The sequence below is a fragment of the Suricata suricatta genome, chromosome 9 (genome assembly GCF_006229205.1).
Source record: "Suricata suricatta isolate VVHF042 chromosome 9, meerkat_22Aug2017_6uvM2_HiC, whole genome shotgun sequence".
In the NCBI taxonomy this organism is placed as follows: Eukaryota; Metazoa; Chordata; class Mammalia; order Carnivora; family Herpestidae; genus Suricata; species Suricata suricatta.
The window spans coordinates 71388866-71409227 of record NC_043708.1 but is presented as its reverse complement, the minus strand read 5'-3'; the positions used below and the strand labels follow the sequence as shown (position 1 = coordinate 71409227).

Below are 20362 nucleotides of genomic sequence, written 5' to 3'. Positions count from 1 at the left end.
TATATATATATACCACATCTTCTTGATCCACTCATCAGGTGATAGACATTTAGGCTCTTCCCATGATTTGGCTGTTGTTGACATTGCTGCTATGAACATTGGGGTACATGTGCTCCTATGCATCAGCACTTCTGTATCCCTTGGGTAAATCCCTAGCAGGGCTATTGCTGGGTCATAGGGAGTTCTACGGATGGTTTCTTGAGGAACCTCCACACTGTTTTCCAGAGCGGCTGCACCAGTTTACATTCCCACCAACAGTGTACAAGGGTGCCCGTCTCTCCACACCCTCGCCAGCATCTATAGTCTCTTGATTTGTTCATTTTAGCCACTCTGGTGTGAGGTGGTATCTCAGTGTGGTTTTGATTTGTGTTTCCTTGGTGATGAGTGATGTTGAGCATCGTTTCAGGTACCTGTAGGCCATCTGGATGTCCTCTTTGGAGAAGTGTCTGTTTATGTCTTCTGTTGATTTCTTCACTGGGTTATTTGTTTTTTGGGTGTGAAGTTTGGTGAGTTCCTTGTAGATTTTGGATATTTGAATTGCCTCTTTTTACTTACAGAGGAAGCTAAAGTAGCAGCACAGGTATTCCTGAAAGTCAACCAAATCAAGGGCAGCTTCCAGAAGTCTCTGCTTTCACATTCATTTTGGGTAAGTTATTACAGTAGTAAATCAAGCAAATTTTAGGGACATGGGAGGGCCACTCGGCATGATGTGCTTATAGATAAATTATTTCTAGACTCCTCACGACCAGTTTTCTGCCCACTCTTAGCCAGTCTGCGTATTATCCTGAGCAGTGCACAGGGCAAGGAACTTTGCCCAGAACTCTTCTTGTCAAGACAGAGTATAAGCCTAGTTGAAGGCAGATGAGTGGCACATGCACTACATTTCTTAACTTCTCTTCATATCTGCTGTGGTAGACTGCTTCCAGAGTTAGTCATAATGCCTCCCATCCCCTGCCCTTATGCAGAGTAACATGGCCACTCTTCCTTTTAATAGGTAAATCCTATTGCGCCTCCTCTGGAATCTGAGCAGGACTTCTGACTAGTTTTGGCCAACAGAATGTAGCAGAAGTGATGATATTCTTTGAGTTTAGGAGCCTAAGCCTAAAGAGGCCTTGAAGCTTGCAGGTTTCTGCTTTTACCCTCTTGGAGACCTGGGTATATCATGGAAGTCCATTTATTGAGAGAGAGAGAGAGAGAGAGAGAGAGAGAGAGAGAGAGAGATACTAAAGATTGAAATACTTTACAGGGAAAGGGGCCCTAGAGGATGAAAATACAATAAGGAAAGAGGCTCCAACACTCATGCCACTCAGCCGAAGGGCCAGAAGTGAGTGGAGCCATCTTGGACCCTCCAACCCAAATCAAAGCTGCCTGAGTGCGCTCAGGCCTTACTACATGGGACATAGACAGGTCATCCTATCTGAGGTCTGCCCAGACAATCCATGGAATCATAAGCAAATATGTAACTATTGTTTAGGACACTAAGTTTTGAGGGGTGCTTGGGTGGCTCCGTTCACTGAGCATCTCACTTTGGCTCAGGTCATGATCTTGTGGTTTGTGAATTCAAGTCCCACATTGGGCTTGCTGCTGTTAGCACATAGCCTGCTTAGGATCTTCTGTCCTCTTTCTCTCTGCCCCTACCCCCTCTCAAAAACAAACAAAAAGAAACAAAGACACTAAGTTTTGGGATGGTTTGTGGCACAGCAATGGATTCCTGAAACATCCACAGTACTGACCAAATACCACTCTACTTCTTACTTGCTCTTTGGTCAAATGTTTTTTCACTAAAGCCTTTTTTTTTTTTTTTTTTTACTAATTTTTAAAAAAGTTTTATGTATGTAATCTCTATACCCAATGGGGGGCTCAAATTCATGACCCTGAGATCAGGAGTCACACACTTGTTCTGACTGACCAGCCAGGCGCCCAACTCAATTTTTATTATATGATCAAAAGCAAAATGTCCACTGCAGTTAGTCAATCTGTTATTAAATTAAACATCAGAAGGGCACCGGGTGGCTCCATGAGATAGGTGTCTGACTTGATTTTGGCTCAGGTCATGATCTGATCTCATGGTTCTTGAGATAGAGCTCCATGTAGGCTCTGCACTGACAGCAGGGAGCTTGCTTGGGATTCTTCCTCTCCCTCTCCCTCTCTCAAAATAAATAAACTTAAAAAAAATTAGAGGGGCACCTGGCTGGCTTAATCAGAAGAGCATCCAACTCTTGATCTCGGTGTTGTGAGTTTGAGGCCCATGTTGGGTGTAGAGACTACTTAAAAATAAGATCTTAAAAAAATAATTAACATTTATAAAAAAAACAAGGAAAAGGATAGTTAGAGTTGGGCTTCCTTGAGAATAATACTAGTGAAGTCTGGCTTGGGGGTCAGGAGACAGATGCTCCATGGTTTACTAAGAAGTTCCAGGGATGGTAACCAGAGTCTCAGGAGTAGCAGCAGTTTGTGAAAGATGAAAATACGCCAATAGCACGAGGCCTTTTTCAGGGATAATGTAGGTTGAATCTCTGAGAAGCAGATGTGGAGACAGAATTAGGATTCCAAAAACTTCAATGAGGACTAACACCTGTAAAAGGAAAAGCGGGAGCGGGGGGGTGGGGGGGGGCAGGATTGGGGAGAAGAACTGTCAGACTACGGGGCAGACCTGACAGTCTCTGCCAGCCCAATGGGGAATTCCAGAACAAAAATGCTCATTAGAGTCCCACATTCCATGGAAATGGCTAAGTTCCTGGACCATTCACTTGCTCAGTCTTTGGCCGCAGACTGAAGAGTGTCAGTGAGTCAGGCTTCTTGCACCTAAGTAGCCAGTTCTTCCCTGGTGGGGAGCCTCTGAAGCAGCACATCTCTGTATCAGCCAAGGGGGACTTGGTGTATCCTATATAAGTTCTTAAATGATACCTGCATTGGTCCTTAGGTTGTTGTATGTTGTATATATTTGAGAGTGGTTATTAGGAAAGCTAGAATCAAAAGAATATATACCCCATCCCCCTTCTCCATCTTTGCGTTGAGTTATTTCCCTGTCTGGGAACCATATAAAAATACATTCATATTTTCCACCATTCTAGCCTGAGCTCCCACAGGGGCATAAGTGCCTTCTTTACTTTTGGACCCACCCAACACTTGATCTCTGAAACAAAAGGAATCCTCAGAAATTAACTGGAGGAACGAAGCTGCCTCTAGAGTCTTCTCACAGTGATGCTTTTCATCCATCCAGTTTGAACTGGATCCACTATTACTTATTTCAGGTAAAGTGTTTTGCAAGCCGCATTTGTTTACATTACCATTCTAGCAGGTTAGAGTTAATTCACCTTCCAAAAAGATGACCAAATGAAGTGATTGAGAATGAAAAATGGTGAGGCTGAGGGTGGGGATTGGAGATGGCTACAAGAGGGAAGAAATTAAAGGCTTTAAGAAGAGATAGAATAAATTAAAGGTGAAAAGAGAAAAGGGGAAAAAAACCTGTCAGATAAGAGAGGCCAATGAAGAAAAAGCAGGACATGAGAGTAAAAAGAATAAAAAGGAGACAGAAGGGAAAATAAAGTAGAGTGATGACAGGAGGGGTGCGGGGAGTCAGGCACAGTGCTGACCTGCCCGAGGAAGTACCCATGAGTAGAAGCCTTACTGACAGTTGTTACCATAATGGGAACTGGCATGTAAAGAGAGGGCAAGTCTAGTTTAATTAGTTAAATGGCATTATCTATGTCCAATGGGGGTAGGGGAGGTAAATGGAATACAATTGGTGACCTACCTCCTTCCATACGCTGAAAGGAGAAAAAGACTTAACAAAGCTTTGCTAGGAATTAAAGAGGCAGAAGCTGTTTCTTCTCCAGTTGACTTCACAAGATTCCATATACTCCTGTTCACCAGGACCTTTTAAAGGGGACTGTTACTGCTCTGGCAGGGGGCAACTAGAATCAAATGTTGGTTCTTTACCTTGAATCGAGCCAAGGATAGGTTCACTCACCTCCTCCTTTCTGTCTTCCAACCAGCCTCACGTCGGGAGTCTTAAATGATGTAGCAAGAAACAAGCACCATCCCTGATCACTGGTGGTAGTAGTAACTCTGCCATTAATTGGCTGAGTGACTTTGGACAAATCATTTTACCACCCCCGTCCCTTTAGCACTACGATTCAGTGATATTATAATCTTAGGAATGTTAAAAAAAAAGTCTGGGGACATTCTCTTTAAAAAACCAAGGTCTAAACCCTACCATGTTGTGGAGAGATAAGGCAAAAAAAGTATATATGTTTCACTTCACACTCCCACCCCCCATGTACTTCCTTTCCTCAGAATCTTCCTTTAAATTATCCCATCAATAGAAATTATTAGTGTTGAATTATTTTTTATTCCTCTGTATAACCCCAGATCTCAAGGATCATAAAGATTAATTCATCTTGGTTCTGCAGATTAACTGATACCAGCGAGGCTACCCTGGGGTTCAGGAAGGACCCATAAAGAAACAGTTTCCAACCTCCAAACCAAACCAAACCAAACCAAAAAACAGAAAACAAAAACAAAAACAAAAACCCCCCACAAAAGCCTGGTGGTGGAAACTTCTAGGCAAAGAAAAGAATCTAGACAATGACTGCACACAATGGACAAATCCTTTACTTTCTGAGAACATAAACTCCATTTCCACAGGGAAATTACATTCACTGGAGGTTGTTTTAGGACAAGGCTGAATAAATTAAATATTTCAACACCATATGTTCAACTTTGGCAGGAGATGTAAGTGGGAAGGGAATCTCAATGTTAGGGAATGCCCATATCACACCCCAGCTGGCTATTTAGTCATGAAATAAGGAAAAACACACAAATATTTGGTTAAAACACTTTTAATGAAAAGGGAAAGACACTAATATCTCCCTTGTCTGCTCTTCACATTGTACTATGTTAGGAACTCTGGAGCTGGTACCTCTGGAGGAGAAACCATCATTCAAGTCAACCAATAGCAGAACCCTCACTCTCTCCCCCCTCAGAACTCCTGTTCCAAATGACCCTATGTTAAGAGTAAATACTACATCTCATTACAAGACAGAGAGGCAGGGAGAATACTACCTAGAGCTCATCTCCCAAGGTCTGGGACTCTTAAGAACCAGACAGTGGCAAAGACTTAAGCCCTGGTCCATAGACAGGCAAAATGGGGAGGAAATAGGCCTTGAGAAAGGAAGACAAGGAAAATACAAAGGGCCAGGGAACAAAGTAGGGAATTGTCTAAAACTAGAAGCACACTAGTGCTAGGAAATCCCCAGGGACCTGGGGTGCATTGCTGCACACTAAGTCACTAATAGTCCAAAAGAACATTTGTGAGACCCATCCAATCAAGAATTTGAGGTCCCCTCCCTCACATCATGCCCCTTTCTTAATCTCATATGTTTCCAGCAAGCCCTATGAGTTACCAATGCTCTTCAACTCTCCATCATTACTCCTTCAATGACCCTCACCAATAATAATGCTTGTTAAAGATATGAACAGTTCCCTTTTCCCAAAAGATTCCACGGCAGACCTGCTGGTAAGACATCTGCTTGTTTCCTAACTTTGACAGGCCATGATGAAGGAACAGGAGAAGCTAGAGGTGTCTTGGCATACTGACCAGCCAAGACCTTTGCCTGAATGGGAGTTTACTGGGAAGAATGTCCTATATGCTCTTCATTTCTCCCTAACCCTTAGGGCTGAACCACCAGATACAGATATTGTTGTATCTTGTAGCTTCATTGCTGGCACCTTCCAGAGCAAAGAAGAAATGTACAGTTTGCTACTTTTCTTCTATGATGGGCTTCTCAGGCACCGCCTTGGATGCAGGAGACCGACATAGGAAGAGGGGGGCTCTCTTCTCCTTGGCCTCTCTGGATCCCACTGCTGGAGGTATGTTCCCAGCCACAGTTCCTGGGCCAAACAGCACTGGTGGTGCCAGGCCTAAACTGGTGGTGGAGGTGGAGCTGGAACTCCGGGGCTTGGTGGGCAGGTCACTTGACATGAAAGCTGTGTACTGGTTCCAGAAAGACAGGGGACCTACCCTCACCAGTTGGGCAGGAATGTCCTGGGACAGGAAGTCCTGCAGGTTGACCTGGTCACCAGAGAGGAGTGGCACTGGGCCCTCCAGAGACAGCTGCCGGCCCCTTCGGGCTGGGCTGTAATTCCAAATGTGGGTGCTCAGGTGCACCTGCCAAAGGGAAAGGGAGAGGAAGAAAGGAGAGGGGGAGAAGGGTCACCCTGGGGAAGCTGGGGAGGGATCCCCTTGGGAATGTGAGAACTGTAGAGAATCTAGTTTCCTCTGGTACAGCGAGTAAGGAGGGAAGAAAAAATTCATCAGGGGGCCATCCCCCTGCAAGCACAGCCATTTCCAAGCTCAGGGACTAGACAGAAGCCACTGGGGATGTATCACAGAAGGACTCAGAGAAAAAGACAATAAGGGCTCATAAATCCCGGAGGTCCTTCTACAGAGCTCTGGGTTTCTGCTCCCTGGGTCAAGGGGCAGCAGGTACAGAAAAACAGGCTCATGGGAGAGTGGGGTCATCTTTTCGCGGAAAGGGGGAGAGCCCTGGGGAAGTGATGGAAGGGGAACAGCTTGGGACCAAGGGCAGAGCAGCAATATTCTGAGGGCCGTGGGGAGCAAAGGGTTGTACCTGGTGGTGAGCCAGCAGCATATGCTTCTTGAGGACAGCCCGCTCGAGAAAGCTCTGCCTGCAGAACACACAAGTGAAGAGCGGCCCCTCCTTGGGGTGGGTCTTCTGATGCTCCTCCAAGGCTGCCTGGCCGGGAAAGGTCTGCCCACACACCTCACAGGCCTTTCTGCTACTGCTCTCTCCGGGCTCCTTTCTCATTGCTTCCTGCATGCTCAGCTCCTCCACCGAGGTACTGCCACCGACTTCCCCTTCCCGGGTGTGTGCAGATGCTGGGCTCGAGCTCCTCTCTGGTTTGCCCCCCTCTTGTATGCCTCCTGCAGCATCGCTGCCTCCCTGCTCCATGGGCTGTGTTTGATCCAGGCTGTCAGGTGGCGGTGGTGGCGGCAGCGGCAGGGAAGGCTGCTGAATCACTTTCTCACTGTTCTCCATCTCCTTCGCAGATGTGGCCACCGCCGCCACTGTCCCCACTTCTTCCTCTGCCCCCGATGCCTCTTCCGAATCACCTCGCACTGATATTGCCTTCTCACCGCCACTCTCTGAGCCTCTCCCTGCCAGGGAATCTTCATCAGTCACGTCTTCTTCTTCTTCCTCGTCCTCTTCCTCCTCTTCCGACAACTCCTCTTCTGGGGAGGGCTGCTGGGAGGGCTGCTGGGGGAAGGTCCCCACCGAGGAGACCGTAGATTGTTCGGAGCCATTCTCCTGGGCAGCTCCCCCGCCTTCAGAGAGCATGGTGCCACCATTGGGGATCTGGCCCCCCAGGTGCATCCGAACATGCTGCTGCAGAGTAACAGCATTAGTGAACTTCTTCTGGCAGATGGGACATGAGTTCTGGGCCCGGGCAGCCGGACTGGCCTTGTGGCCCACAAAATGTGCACGCAGGTTGCCCCGGGTGGAGAAAGCCCTGCCACACACTTTGCATTTGAAGGGCCGCTCACCTCCATGCTGGCCATAGTGCAGGCGCAGTGCTCGAGGACAGCTCAGCACCCGGAGGCAGATGACACACTGGTTAGGCCCAGAGGAGGCTGCTGACGAAGTCGCAGGTGCAGAGGTGGTAGGGGCTCCTGAGGCAGTAGACGCCACGGCCACGGCTCCCTGCCGGTCAATCTTTTCTACCAGTTGCTGCAGCTTTGAGGTCTCAGAGGGTGAGGCCCCCAAGGGCTCCAGCACATAGGGGAAGGGGAAGCTACCTGTGGACTTGAAGTGGTTGGTGAGCAGTGCCCAGCTGGGTAGTGAAGTCACCAGCTTACTTAGCTGCATTCGGGTTGCTGTGCCACTTTCTGCCACCCCGGCGATGGCTGAGCCCTCACTCCCTGGAGGGGTGTTTTCATCGGCTTTACTCTTTGGCTCTACTGCCTTCATGAGCACAAACTTATTGAAAGCAGGGAGCACGGGAGCCGTGGCCGTGCCCGCACCGGTGGAGAGCAGTGTCAGGCTCTCTGTGGCACTAAGTGCTGTAGTGGAGGCCACCAGAGGCTTGCGTTCCACACCCCCACCTGGCATGGCCACCTCCTCCTCAGCCTTCTCAGGTGGCACGGACATACCGTAGGGCAGGCCGCTGCTGGTGATGACATAGTCTAGGTGCTCTGGCACCGGGTGAGGGTTCATCTGCACATGCGGGTACTTCTCACGGTGCCGGTGAAAATGCACTTTGAGGTTGCCACGGGTGGTAAAGCGGTTGCCACACACATTACACTTGTAGGGCCTCTCACCTGTGTGGGAGCGCAGATGGATCTGCAGGGCACTGTCACTGCCAAATACTTTGGCACAGAAGCGGCATTTGTGCCGTCCGCCAGGTTTCTCCAAGGGACCCATCACTTCCCCGTAGCCCAGCTCACCACTTCCATTCTTTGGCTTTAGGAGCCCTGGGGAGGCAGCAGCCTCAAGGCCTCGAGCTGCCCCAAGACACTGTGCTGCCAAAAGTCCTGTGGTGCCCGGGAATGCCAGATGGGGCGAGGCGATCAGCTGATCTGTGCTGCCAGGCAGGGCTGGGGAGGGCGCAGGGGTGGGTTTGTGGCTGCGCCCAACCCCTCCAGCAGAAAAAGGGTGCTGTGACCCCAGTGGATGGTAAAGGTGGAAGAAAGCCTGCTTGGGCGTTTCTGGCCCGGAGGAGGAGGAGGAAGTGGAGGAGGATGGTGCCGGTGTCTTGCCGGTCTGGACGGGCTTGATGGGGCTGAAGAGGGGAAGCAGGGGCTTGGTGGAGGAGGCAGTCCCTGCCCCAGGTAACTCCGAAGGACTGGCAGGAGTGCCCACTGTCTGGCCTAAGGAGCCGAGCAGCAGCACCTGGCGGCAGATTTGCTCAGTCATCTGCATCTGATGGATTTGCCGCTGCTGCAGCACCCGGAGCTCTTCCAAGATCAGAGGGATGTTCAAGTGGCCGCTGCCTGCACCTGGGGGCGGAGGAGGCGGGGGAGGAGGGGGTGGTGCAGGGGTGGATTCTGGAGGTAATGGGGTTGCTCCCAGCTTGGGACTAGCCAAGATCAGGCCCCCACCTCCCCCAGCTGCAGTACCTGTGGCAGCGACCAGGAAGTGCCCCGCAGACTCCTCTACTCTTCGCTCGGGGCCCCAGGTGGGATCTGTGGGCACAGAGGACCCAGACTCCGGAGGGTTGTTGTGCTCTGCCTCCATGACCTGGGGGCTATTTTGGCCCTCAGCCCGGGGTTCAGAAGAGGTCGAAGAGTTGGTGGGGTTCTCCTGGCCCCCAATTATCACCATTACAGGGGGGTCAGTAGAACATGCATTCTGGTGGGCGAGGAATTCAGCTGGGTCAGTGAATTGTGCGCAGCACTTGGCACAGACTTGGGGGTGGTCCTCCTCGCTAGCATCACCTAGGGAGAAGACAAGGAGAGAGCGTGGGTGGTGTGGTTGGGATGGGCAGGCGAAGGCTCTAATTAACAACGAGCCCAGTAACCGCTTGGTGGGGGGTGGGGAGATGAGCTCACCATCAGGCAAGCAAAGGGCTACAGCTCAGCCGTGACCCGCCCGGACAAGAAACACCCCAGCATGGGGGCGGGGGAGCAGGCACGCTCAAGCTCCCGCCTCCGCCTGCCAGTCCCCCCCCACCTCCCAACCCCGGGCCACCCGCGGGCGCAAGGAATGGGTGTGAGCAGGAGGCCCTACGCAGAGAATCGTGCATTTTACTCGGTCCGCCAAAAAGTCCCTCACCCCGCGCGCGCATGCCCTCCGCCCCCACCCCTGCCCAGGCAGGGCCCTACCGCACCTCCAAGCTCCGCTGGCTCCCCGCAGGGCCCCCCGAGACGAGAGCTCCTCCCGGTTTCGTGCGCCATGGTGGTAGGGGAGGTGGAGGGCAGGGTAGAGGGGGAGACAATGGGTATCGGGATTGGGGGAGGCGGCGGTGGCCGCGGGGGCTGCGGCAGCCTCTGCACCCAGCGGCCCAGACTGCAGAGATGGTGATCGGCGGTGGCGGCGGCGGCGGGGGCAGGGAGCCGCGGAGGAGGGGGAGGGGAGCGAGGAGGCGCAGAGGAGGGGAGGAGCTGGAGCGAGAAAGCTAGGAGAGGGGAGATGGGGGAGGAGCTGCTGGGGAGCCAGGCGGGTGCGGGGAGTGGGAGGCGGATGTGTGGGGCGGGGGCCCGGAGCCTAGCAGGTTTCCGGAGGCTCCGTGACAGGTGCTTGTGGGGCGTGGTGGCGTCTACCTTCCCTTGCCCTCTGCCAGCTCCCCTCTTCTCCAGATGTCTTTGCCTAGACCTGCTCCCACCCCCACTCCCCCTCGGGCTCAAGGGGGCACAGTGGGAAACACAGCCCTGCTCAATAGAGCAAAGCGATAGGCTTCTCTTATTTTTCTTTGGATAAAGGATCCGCTGAGCCTGGAAAACGTGGACTCCAGAGAGGGTGGTCTGATCCCAGAGGTTCTGAGGGCCAGAGTGGGAGGCGGGGGAAGCCCAGAACATCCGTCCCTCATCAAAACACGCAGCCCCAAATACCCTAAGTTTTGTCCAGTCTTCCTCATCTTTATTCCCACCCTACCCCCATCCCCCTCCACAAAAGAAGTTTCTCAGGGTGGGAGGTTGCAAGGGATAATTTCCAAGAAAGTCATTTCAGAACCCCTTTCTGCGGAAGACTGAGCTCCTTCACTCTCTGCCCCCCTCCCCCAGAAGAGCCCAATGCAAGTTACTCCACAGATCACCCGGGTCACACCTGAGTTACAGAGTTCGTGCTTATTCCCAGAGCCATCTCCTTAGTACTCTCTTCCCTGCCCGTCTTCTTCCTCCATTGCCCTTCTCGTGCAACACTCTGCACGCTGCCACAGTTAAGGACAGCTACTGTAAGGACAGCTACGTTTTCGGAGACGCTGGCCTGCAGGGGCCTACAGAGACCCACCTAGCTCTAACCTGGGGGGAGGGGAATTTCTGAAACAATGGAGAAAATGCAGTGGGAGCTACTAAGCAAAGCCCTTTCAGCCCCAATCTGGTTTGAATGCCTAGAAATGACTTAACACTAGCTCACCTCCACAGAGGCCACCTCCTAGTCTGACAGGATAAGTAGGGGTAGGGTGTCTCTTAGACCCAATACTCTGCATTCTCTTTCTACCTTGAAATATCTTAATAGGTTTTACACTTCCAGAAGGAGTTTAATCCTACTTGCAGGAAGTGACCCCCAAAGTCCTTAGTTTTGTGGTTTGCCTGGACATCAGTAAGCCCACGACGTTCTAATCCCAGCTCTATCCTTGCCTGGCTGGTAAATTGAGGCACAGTGGTTAATCATGCCACCATTTTCATTTTTGGTAAAGTGATAAGATTGTAGTGTATCTTTCTCAGAGAAATATTGTGGGGGCAAAAACTTGCAAAACTCTTGACAAATCATGTTAATATGAACATATGGAATGTTAAATATGGGGGGAGGGGGAGTCCTAAATATTATGGATTAGAGAATTTACGTTGTCAGTGGCAGAACAATCAAAATAACCTAAAATGCACATTTGCTAAAATTAGATCAGTTTTCCATGTTACTAATTCATCTTAGTAATTTCTGAGGTAAGACCTTGTCTAATATCATTGGCATACACCAACAGTAAGGAGTGTTTTGGGTGGAGACTTTTTTTGGACCTAATATTGGCACCATCCATTTCACTCTTCAACACGAATGTTGCTGTCTTTTTAAACTGAAAACATTTCACTGAACTATGTTCTGAAACTTTACATAATCATGAGAATCTAAACATTACAAATGTCAGCTCTGAAACAGATACGCTCTGTGCTTTCAGGACTGACTCAAACGTACAGTGAGAGGGAGGAGGATCTATCTCAGTTATGGAAAGTCACAGGTTCCTGGGGTGTTATTTCTACACATCAGGAAATTGAAGCTTGGAGAGGTTAAGTGACTTTCCCAAGATAACACAGTAATTCAGTGAGGCAAGTATTCAGAATTTTGACTCCTGTCCGGTGCTTTCTCAAGCACACCAACATTGTGTAGCTTCCCTAATGCTAGAGAAAAGGCCCTGTGTAGTTCCTACCTGCCATTTGCTCTCTGGCCTCAGTAAGGGAGAGGGAATCAGATGGAAGCTTTCTACCGAGCATTTGTTAATTAGCATTGAACATTTGATATCAAGTTGCTGTTTTGTCAAGTCTTCCGACAAGAAAAGAAATCCTTTTCTTTTCATCTTCTCCTGGGAAACACTGTCCCCTTTCTTGCTCTTTAATGAAACTTGCTTTCTGATGGGTAATTTGATCTGCACTCTTCTTTAAGGTAAATTTAGTCCCTGCTGAAAGGTGACGGATCAACAGCCACCTGTAAGAGGAACCCTCTATTTCTCAGCACTTTGCACTCACTGCCGATCCTGAAAAGGGGGGCAGGAGTCTTAGGCAGACACGAAAGTAATAAACACAGAAATAAACTAAGCTGGTAATGGTGTCCCTAGATAGCAGATAAGGTTAGGTAAGCTATCCTGGGTCACACACAAAGTCTGGGATGGATGTGGAGACTAAGACCTGGACATGCTTGTTTAAATTTATAAAGAGCTGGAATAACAATGAAAAGGGAAACCAGGTAGCTCTCTAAACCGCTGCTCTAGGCTTGGGAGAGAATGGCAGGGAGAACCAAGAGGAATATTGGTGAGGCGTACACAGCAGGATGGTAGAGTTGAACAAGTGGTTCTCAAACTTTGCTGCCCATTAAAAATACTGGACGAGCTTTGAAAAATCCAATATCCAGGCCACGCCCCAGATCAATCAATTCAGAATCCCTGAGGGTGGCATCCAGGTATCAGTATGTTTATAAAATTCCTCAGGCCATTCCAATGTGCCGGCAAGGATAAGAGCCACAGTGCCTTTCAGAGGACTGCTCTTCCCAGCAAAGCTTCTACCCTGCTTCTCACAAATCCTACCTGGCCAAAATGAGGACAGAGCCAAAACCAGCTGCTCAAGGCCACATCTTCCTGTCAGGCTTCCTTTGTACTCTGCCCACAGCCCCAGGTCAACTCTCTCCCATCCAGCTCCCACAAACAGATTTTGATAGGATTTACACCTGACTGTGAATTTAAGGGACTGCATTGCCTTTCCCAGGGTATGTGCATCTTGAGCTATATTTTGAATTTTAAGATAAAAGCTTTGTTTTACGCACAGTTCAAGCATTGTCCAGTCAACTGCTACTGTTGCCATAGACTACTTCTAAGGGAGAATGTCCCATCATCTCTTGGTCACTTCTCTCTCCTAAATCCAGACATGTACTCCTCTGCCAGGCCACCCAAACCTGGTAACGCATCCATGGCCTGTGCAGTATCATAGGCAAATAGGCATGATGATTTGTACGTGGGATATTTCCAGAACAGGAATATCTTGGATCAAATACCAAAAAAGGTTTTCTAAGAGACATTTTTCCGACATCAAAGGACTCAGTATTTAGCAAGGAATTCATACTCTTGCTGCTGGTAAGGACTTCAAAGATCTGACCCCCTCTGAGCAAAGTGATTGAGAGTGCCAGCTTTGGGGCGCCTGGGGGGCTCAGGAGATAAAGCGTTCAATGCTGGATCTCTCTCTCTCTCTTTTTTAATGTTTTTATTTATTTTTGAGACACAGACACAGTGTGAGCACGGGAGGGTCAGAGAGAGAGAGGGAGACACAGCATCCGAAGCAAGCTCCAGGCTCTGAGCTAGCTGTCAGCACAGAGCCTGAGGTGGGGCTCGAACCCAGGAACTGTGAGATCAAGACCTGAGCCGAAGCCGGATGCTTAACTGACTGAGCCACCAGGCGCCCCAATGCTGGATCTCAGCTCAGGTCTCAGTCTCACAGGTTGTGAGATCGAGCCCTGCATCACGCTCTGTGCTTGCAGCATGGACCCCACTTGGGATTGTCTCGGTCTCCCTCTCAAAATAAATAAATAAACTTAAAAAAAAAAAGTGCCAGCTCTGAATCAAACAGGCCTGAGTTATCATCCCAGCACCTCCAAGATCTTTGTGATCTTGGGAAAATTTCTCTATTTCTCTAAGGCTTGGATTTCTCTTTAAAATGAGGGGTACAGGGGCACCTGGGTGGCTCAGTCAGTTAAGTGTCAGACCTTGGATCTCAGCTCAGGTCTTGATCTCAGGATGATCATGAGTCCAAGCCTTGTGTTGAGCTCTGTGCTGGGCTTAAAGCCTACTTTAAAAATAAATAAATAGGGGCGCCTGGGTGGCTCAGTCAGTTAAGCAGCCAACTTCAGCTTGGGCCATGATCTCATGGTTTGTGGGTTCAAGCCCTGCATCAGGCTCTGTGCTGACAGCTCAGAGCCTGGGGCCTGCTTCTGATTCTGTGTCTCCCCCACTTACACTCTGTATCTGTCTCTCTCAAAAATAAATAAACATTAAAATTTTTTTAATTATAAAAATAAATAATAAAAATAAATAACATAAAAAATAAAGATATAATGAGGGTGGGGTGCTTGGGTGGCTCAGTCGGTTAAGTGTCCAACTTCAACTCAGGCCATGATCTCACGGTCCATGAGTTCGAGCTCCATTCCAGGTTCTGTGGGACAGCTCAGAGCCTGGAGCCTGCTTTGTATTCTGTATCTTCCTCTCTCTGCCTTTCCCCTACTTGGGTTCTGTCTCTCTCTCTCTCTGTCACTTAAAACTAAATAAACATTACACTTTTTCAACATGGGGTGACTGGATGGCTCAGTCAGTCAAGTGTCTGACTTTGGCTCAGGTCATGATCTCACGGTTCATGGGTTTGAGCCTCGTTTGGGCTCTGTGCAGTCAGCTAGGTCAGAGCCTGGAGCCTGTCTTTGGATTCTGTATCTCCCTCTCTCTCTGACCCTCTCTCCTCACACTGTCTCTCTCTGTCTCTCAAAAATAAATAAAACATTAAAAAAATTAAAAATTTTTTCAGTATTAAAAAAAGTTAAAAAATAAAAGGGGGTATAGTTTCAAAAAGGAATAAAGTTCTTATACATGCTACAACATGGATGAGCCTTGAAAACATGCTAAGTGAGACAAGCCAGGCACAGAAAGACAACTATTGTTTAATTCTTTTATATGAGGTACCTAGAATTGGTAAATCCATTGAGACCGAAAATAGGATTGTGAGTGCTAGGTGCTGCAGAGAGAAGGAATGGGGCGTTATTGTTTAGTGGGTATAGAATTTCAGTTTTAAAAGATGAAAGAGTTCTGGAGATGGGTGATGATAATGGTTGCACAACATTGTGATTATACCTAACCTCACTAAGTTATACGCTTAAGAATGGTTACAGTGGTACATTTTGTTATGTATATTTTACCACACATTCAAAACATATTTAATGGAGGGGCTCCTTGGTGGCTCTGTCAGTTGGGTGTCCAACTCCTGGTTTTACCTTGGGTCATGAGCTCAGGGTTCATAGGTTCAAGCCCCAGGTCAGGCTCTGTGCTGGTGGTATAGAGCCTCCTTGGGATTCTCTCTCCTTCTCTCTCTGTCCCTCCCCTGCTCACAATCTCTTTCAAGATAAATAAATAAATGAACTTAAAACAAATTGAATGGAGATCATAATAGCAGAGTTGGGAGGAATCAAGGGGAAATACATGCAGGGCATTGCATAGTACCTGCCAAACAGGAAATGCTCCGGAAACATTAGCAAGAAGTGCTATTATCTAATTTTTTTTAATGTTTATTTTTGAGAACAAGAGTGACAGAGCATGAGCAGGGGAGGGGCAGAGAGAGAGAGGGAGACACAGAATCTGAAGCAGGTTCTGGGCTCCAGGCTCCAAGCTCTCAGCACAGAGCCTGACGCGGGCTCGAACCCACGAACCATGAGATCATGACCTGAGCTGAAGTGGGACACTTAACCAACTGAGCCACCTAGGTGCCCTTAGGAATGTATTATTTAAAGACCAAAAGCTGAAGCCCTGGGAGAAGAACGGACTCACCCAAGGTCACACGGCTTCAAGGTCAAAGCTGGAGTAAAAACCAGGTTTTCTGCTTCCTGATCCAGTGCTCCATATTGCACCTGGCCTGGGTTACTTTCTGTCTACTCAGAAATATTTTCTGGGGCGCCTGGGTGGCTCAGTCAGTTAAGCGTCTGGCTTTGGCTCTGGTCATGATCTCACGGTTCGTGGGTTCGAGCCCCAGGTTGGGCTCTGTGCTGGCAGCCCAGAGCCTGGAACCTGCTTCAGATTCTGTGTCTCTCTCTCTGACCCTCCCCTGCTTGCGCTGTCTCTCTCTCTCTCTCAAAAATAAATAAAAACCATTAAAAAAAAAAAGAAATATTTTCTTTTTGACCCAGAGGTACCAAGGGCTGAAAGGCTTAGGCTCAACACCCTGAGGGATTATGCTCTCTAGGTCCACATATAAAGGGAACAGAGCCCTCAGAACTCTCTATTTGCCTTTTTTCTCCTTTTGCTGCTCTTGATATCTGCCAGCTTCCATTTCTCCCTCTAGATCTGTTTGGCTGTTGTCCTGGTTTCTCCTTCTCACTAAATATCTGGGTTTCTGATCGTTTCCTTCATTTCCCAGATGTACTAGTTTACATTTTCCCTATCCACATCTCTTATGTCCCCTAATCCAGATTTCTAGACTCTGCGGGGGAGAGAGAATTTTTTTTCTCTCTCTCCAGAGTTTTTAAGTAAATAGACTATTTCCTTCTCATCACGTATGTGCAATAACTATTCTGTTAGGTTTTGGTGCTCTGGTCTGGGAAGCTGAACAAAACCCAGGCTAGAAAACAGGTTTTTTCAGACTGTGTCTTGGTGACATCTTAGGTCACTGCAGAGATGCGGCTTTTAAAATGTGCAACAAAGGCTGAGCACTTGCTTGCCACATATGGGAAACATTGCCCAAAAGAAGGCAAAGCCTCCTGAATGCCATGGTTGCATCCTAGCCTGCTAAATAAATGTCCACTGATGCTCATGAGGATGTCTGCAGCTTCACAGGTGCACCAGAGGACAGAGAGTGTCCTCCCTACCCTAACTTGGGGGCAGGCAGAACAAGAAAATGTTTCTGGGGTAGAAGAAGTCAGGGGTCTGAAGATCACATAAGCAAATAGAAACCCTACAAATGGAAAAGGAAGGAACAGGAAATCTATCTTATACGAGCAGGTAGGAATTTTAGATTTGATCCCAGCCAGCCAGCCACCTCATCTTCCAGATGGGACTCCATGACACTCCAGGGTGTGGAAGTAGCTCAGGAGAATTCTGATCAGAAAACCCTTTGCTTTCTTAAGACAGACCTTAAGAGGTTGCTACTGCTTGCTTGCCCCTTACATTTATGTTTCCGACTTTTCTGGCTCAAAGGCAAAATTCAGCTGAAATGTGCTGCTGCCGTCAGACTTAAGCCTGCACTGTTTCTACGGGGATGCCTGTAGCACCATCCCCACGTCTGAATGGTCACAGCCCCAAGTGGGAGTCAGAGCTCCAGGGGCTTAAGAATCCACTCAGGGCAGTGGTAAAAGATTTTGTTTGACTCCTTCATAAGTTCTTCATCAACAGGGGTACTGGCAATGGGTGAGCAGACTTGGGAGGTGCTGGGGAGGAGAGGTTGTCTCCTGGGGAGGGGGGAGCAGGGGGTTCGACATTGTTCCACAATCCAGCCAGCAGGGGAGCAGGACTGTGAGGCGGCTCCGAGGCTCTACGGGAAGTCTCCTGTAGAGCTGGAGCAGGAAACATCCGGCCTGCAGCCGCATTAAGGAAGGCTAATGTGTCCCAGGAGGGAAGGATGCCACCACCATGAACCTCTAAATACGGGCACAGTGGGATCCCAGCAAAGCAGTGACTTGAGGAGAATGTGTTCTACCCAAAACACAGTATGTCTGTTAAAGTTGTTGCATAGCACATGGGAGCACTGATTTAATCTCAGGTCATTTTTTTTACAACAACAGGTAGAAAGGTAAATTGAATCAGTTTTAGTCGCTGAAAATACATTATCCTAGAGCTTTTCATGGCACACATCTCATAAAGAAATACTGAAGTTCACCAAGAGATTCCTGAGCTTTAGGAAGTGCCACTGTCCTCACATATAATAACAATACTCACGTGCATTAAGTACTTATTTACTCTAGGGACTACGATACCACATATACTGAGCACTTATTCATGTTATTTATTTTTCCATGTTATTTATTTTTCCAAGTGCTTTACATCTATTAACTCATTCCGATCCTCATAATAACCTAATGAGGTAGCTAGTATTTTACAGATGATGAAACAGACACAGAGAGGCAAAACAAACCAACCCAAGTTGCACAGCTAACCAAGTGGTGCAACCAGGATTTGAATCCTGAAAGTCTGGCTTCAGAACCCTTGTTCTTTCTTGTTGCTGTTGTTTTCTTGAATCCTTGTTCTTAGTACTACACTGCACTGTCTCCTGAGTCAACTGTTTGCTAAATAGTTTATCCCTGAGGGGCAGGACTCCCAGACTTTCACAGTGTGAAAGTATACAGCCACACCAGTATGTCCAAACTCGCCCAAGAATTACCTGGACACTTGCAAAGATACAGATTTCCCAGACCTAGGCCGGATCCACAATCAAGCAAATTTGAAAAATTATAATTTAGTAGAACGACCCTGCCAGCCCTGAACATCAGGAAACCTATTTTGGTCCTGACAATGCTTCTAACGTTTCTGAGACTTTGGGCAATGTCACTCTTGATACCCTAAGTTACTATCTGCCTCTGACTGGACTATTATAAGAATACATAACATTTCCACCCCCTCCTAAAGAAAGTATGTTACTTTATTATTTTGAGTTAATTTAATTTCCTTAGTAATCTCTATACTCAATGTGGGGCTCGAACTGATGACCCAGAGATCAAGAGTTGCATGCTCTACAGACAGGGCCAGCCAGGTGCCCCAGAAAACCTGTTACTTTAAAAACAGACGCAAGTATGTTAATTCATACTTTGGTTTGGTTTTGTTTTGTTTCAGCCTGGCCTCCCTTGAAGCACAAACCTAAGTCCCTCATCCAGACCTCTCCCTCCTCCCACCTTAGGTGACATGGATCCACACCCCAAACCAGACTGCATCTGACCGACATTAGCTCTCTCCCTCTGGGAGCTCTGATCTGTTCTCAGCTCAGCCCAACAATGAGAAACTTTTTTCTCTTCTCCCTCAGGGGAACCTTCACGTTTATCCAATTCATTCTCTTGCAACCCAACTCTCCAGAAAGAAAAGGGGGGAAAATCCCACCCCTAAGAGACTGGCCTCCAGGTCTGAGGAGGTTACTTAGCAACGGCACAAAGACCAGTGAGCAAAGGGGGACCTGAGGAGAAAACTCTTGGGTGGGGACACAGAGCCAGTTTGAAAACTCCATTTCATCCGGAGAAAAACAAGGAAAACACAAACAGAATCCATCCTGAGGGAAAAAAAAGCCAAGTGGGGCTTCTCCCCAGCACAGGTCAAAGCCTGACTACTCTCTGCATCCAACTCCTTCACACCCCCAATGACCAAGTCCTCCCCTGGCTTCACCCATGGCCCGGGTGCCCTCCCTTGCCCTGGCCTGACCCACACGGGCTGGGACTCAGGGCTCCCGCACCCCTCCCCAGGCACCCACCGTTCTCAGACGCGCTGGGACCTTCGCAGTCCGAGATTAACTGTTGGGGTTTCCGCTGCTTTCGCCGAGACATTCCCGGGTGGAGGTGGGGTAGGGAGGGGCAGAGCTCACTTAGTCCTAACCGGGGGTGACCTGATCTGGTCTCCCCTTGGGTCTGAAGCCAACTGACGCCTCTCCCCCAGTGCTAATCACTGGGAAGCAGAGATGTTCTCCCTTCCCAGAGACAGACAGACAGACTGGCCCGAGCGCTCTCTCTGATTCTCTGTCCCTGACTCTCTCTCTCTTTCTCTCTCAATCTCTGCAAGTCTTTAAAGGGGAGACGCCCCCTTTTTTTTCTTCAGCTTCTTCCCTACGCTTCTGCAGCTCCCATTGTAAAAGCAAAAATCCTAATCTTTCCGCACACTCTTTTCTTTTGTACTGCAGAGGGAAGGATTTAACCCTATCCTCACTGCCAGGGCTCAGGCCTCTCCCTGTGCTGTTTGTTGAGAAAATGTCCCTGCTGGGTTTTCTGTCTCTTCATCCAAGGTCTTCACAGTGCTTTTTGGTTCTCTCATGATTCTTTGCCACCTTGTTTGATGTGCGACTGCTTCTGGGGTATAAAGCTGAAATAAGAACTTTCTGGTTCTGATGGTGAGGCCAAGAAGTCAGCTACTGCCAGTCGAAAATGGGGAGATGAAAGACTGGCAAAAAGACAGAGTAAAGATGGACGGTCATTATAATAAAACTAAATATAAAGAGGGCTCTTTATAATTTAAAGGATATTTTCATGTACATGATATATTT

At 48.4% G+C, this 20362-nt stretch overlaps 1 protein-coding gene across 3 annotated transcripts; it reads right to left on the bottom strand.

Moving 5' to 3' along the window:
• Positions 1-4828: 4828 nt before the first annotated feature.
• On the bottom strand, positions 4829-19794 carry SALL2 (spalt like transcription factor 2). 3 transcript variants are annotated; one of them, XM_029952335.1, is made up of 4 exons: positions 19580-19794; positions 9143-9460; positions 6636-9022; positions 4829-6172 (listed from the first exon to the last, which is right to left on the bottom strand). In XM_029952335.1, the coding sequence occupies exons 1-4, from the start codon at positions 19650-19652 to the stop codon at positions 5765-5767; spliced, it is 3186 nt and encodes a 1061-aa protein (XP_029808195.1). In that variant the 5' UTR covers positions 19653-19794; the 3' UTR covers positions 4829-5764. The 3 variants fall into 3 exon arrangements, with proteins under 3 accessions (XP_029808195.1, XP_029808193.1, XP_029808194.1); XM_029952333.1 differs by having other exon boundaries at positions 6636-9460; XM_029952334.1 differs by lacking the exon at positions 19580-19794 and adding an exon at positions 9853-10100 and having other exon boundaries at positions 6636-9460.
• Positions 19795-20362: the final 568 nt, after the last annotated feature.

What these genes read in the sequence shown, in the direction of transcription:
- SALL2 (XM_029952333.1), bottom strand. Translation starts at nt 19,652, where the DNA reads ATGTCTCGGCGAAAGCAGCGGAAACCCCAACAGTTAATCTCGGACTGC. An exon ending in TCCCAGCGCGTCTGAGAACG is followed by an intron (nt 9,461 to 19,579) that starts GTGGGTGCCTGG and finishes TCTTCTCCCTAG; the next exon opens with GTGATGCTAGCGAGGAGGAC. An exon ending in TGCTGCTGGCTCACCACCAG is followed by an intron (nt 6,173 to 6,635) that starts GTACAACCCTTT and finishes TCCCTTTGGCAG; the next exon opens with GTGCACCTGAGCACCCACAT.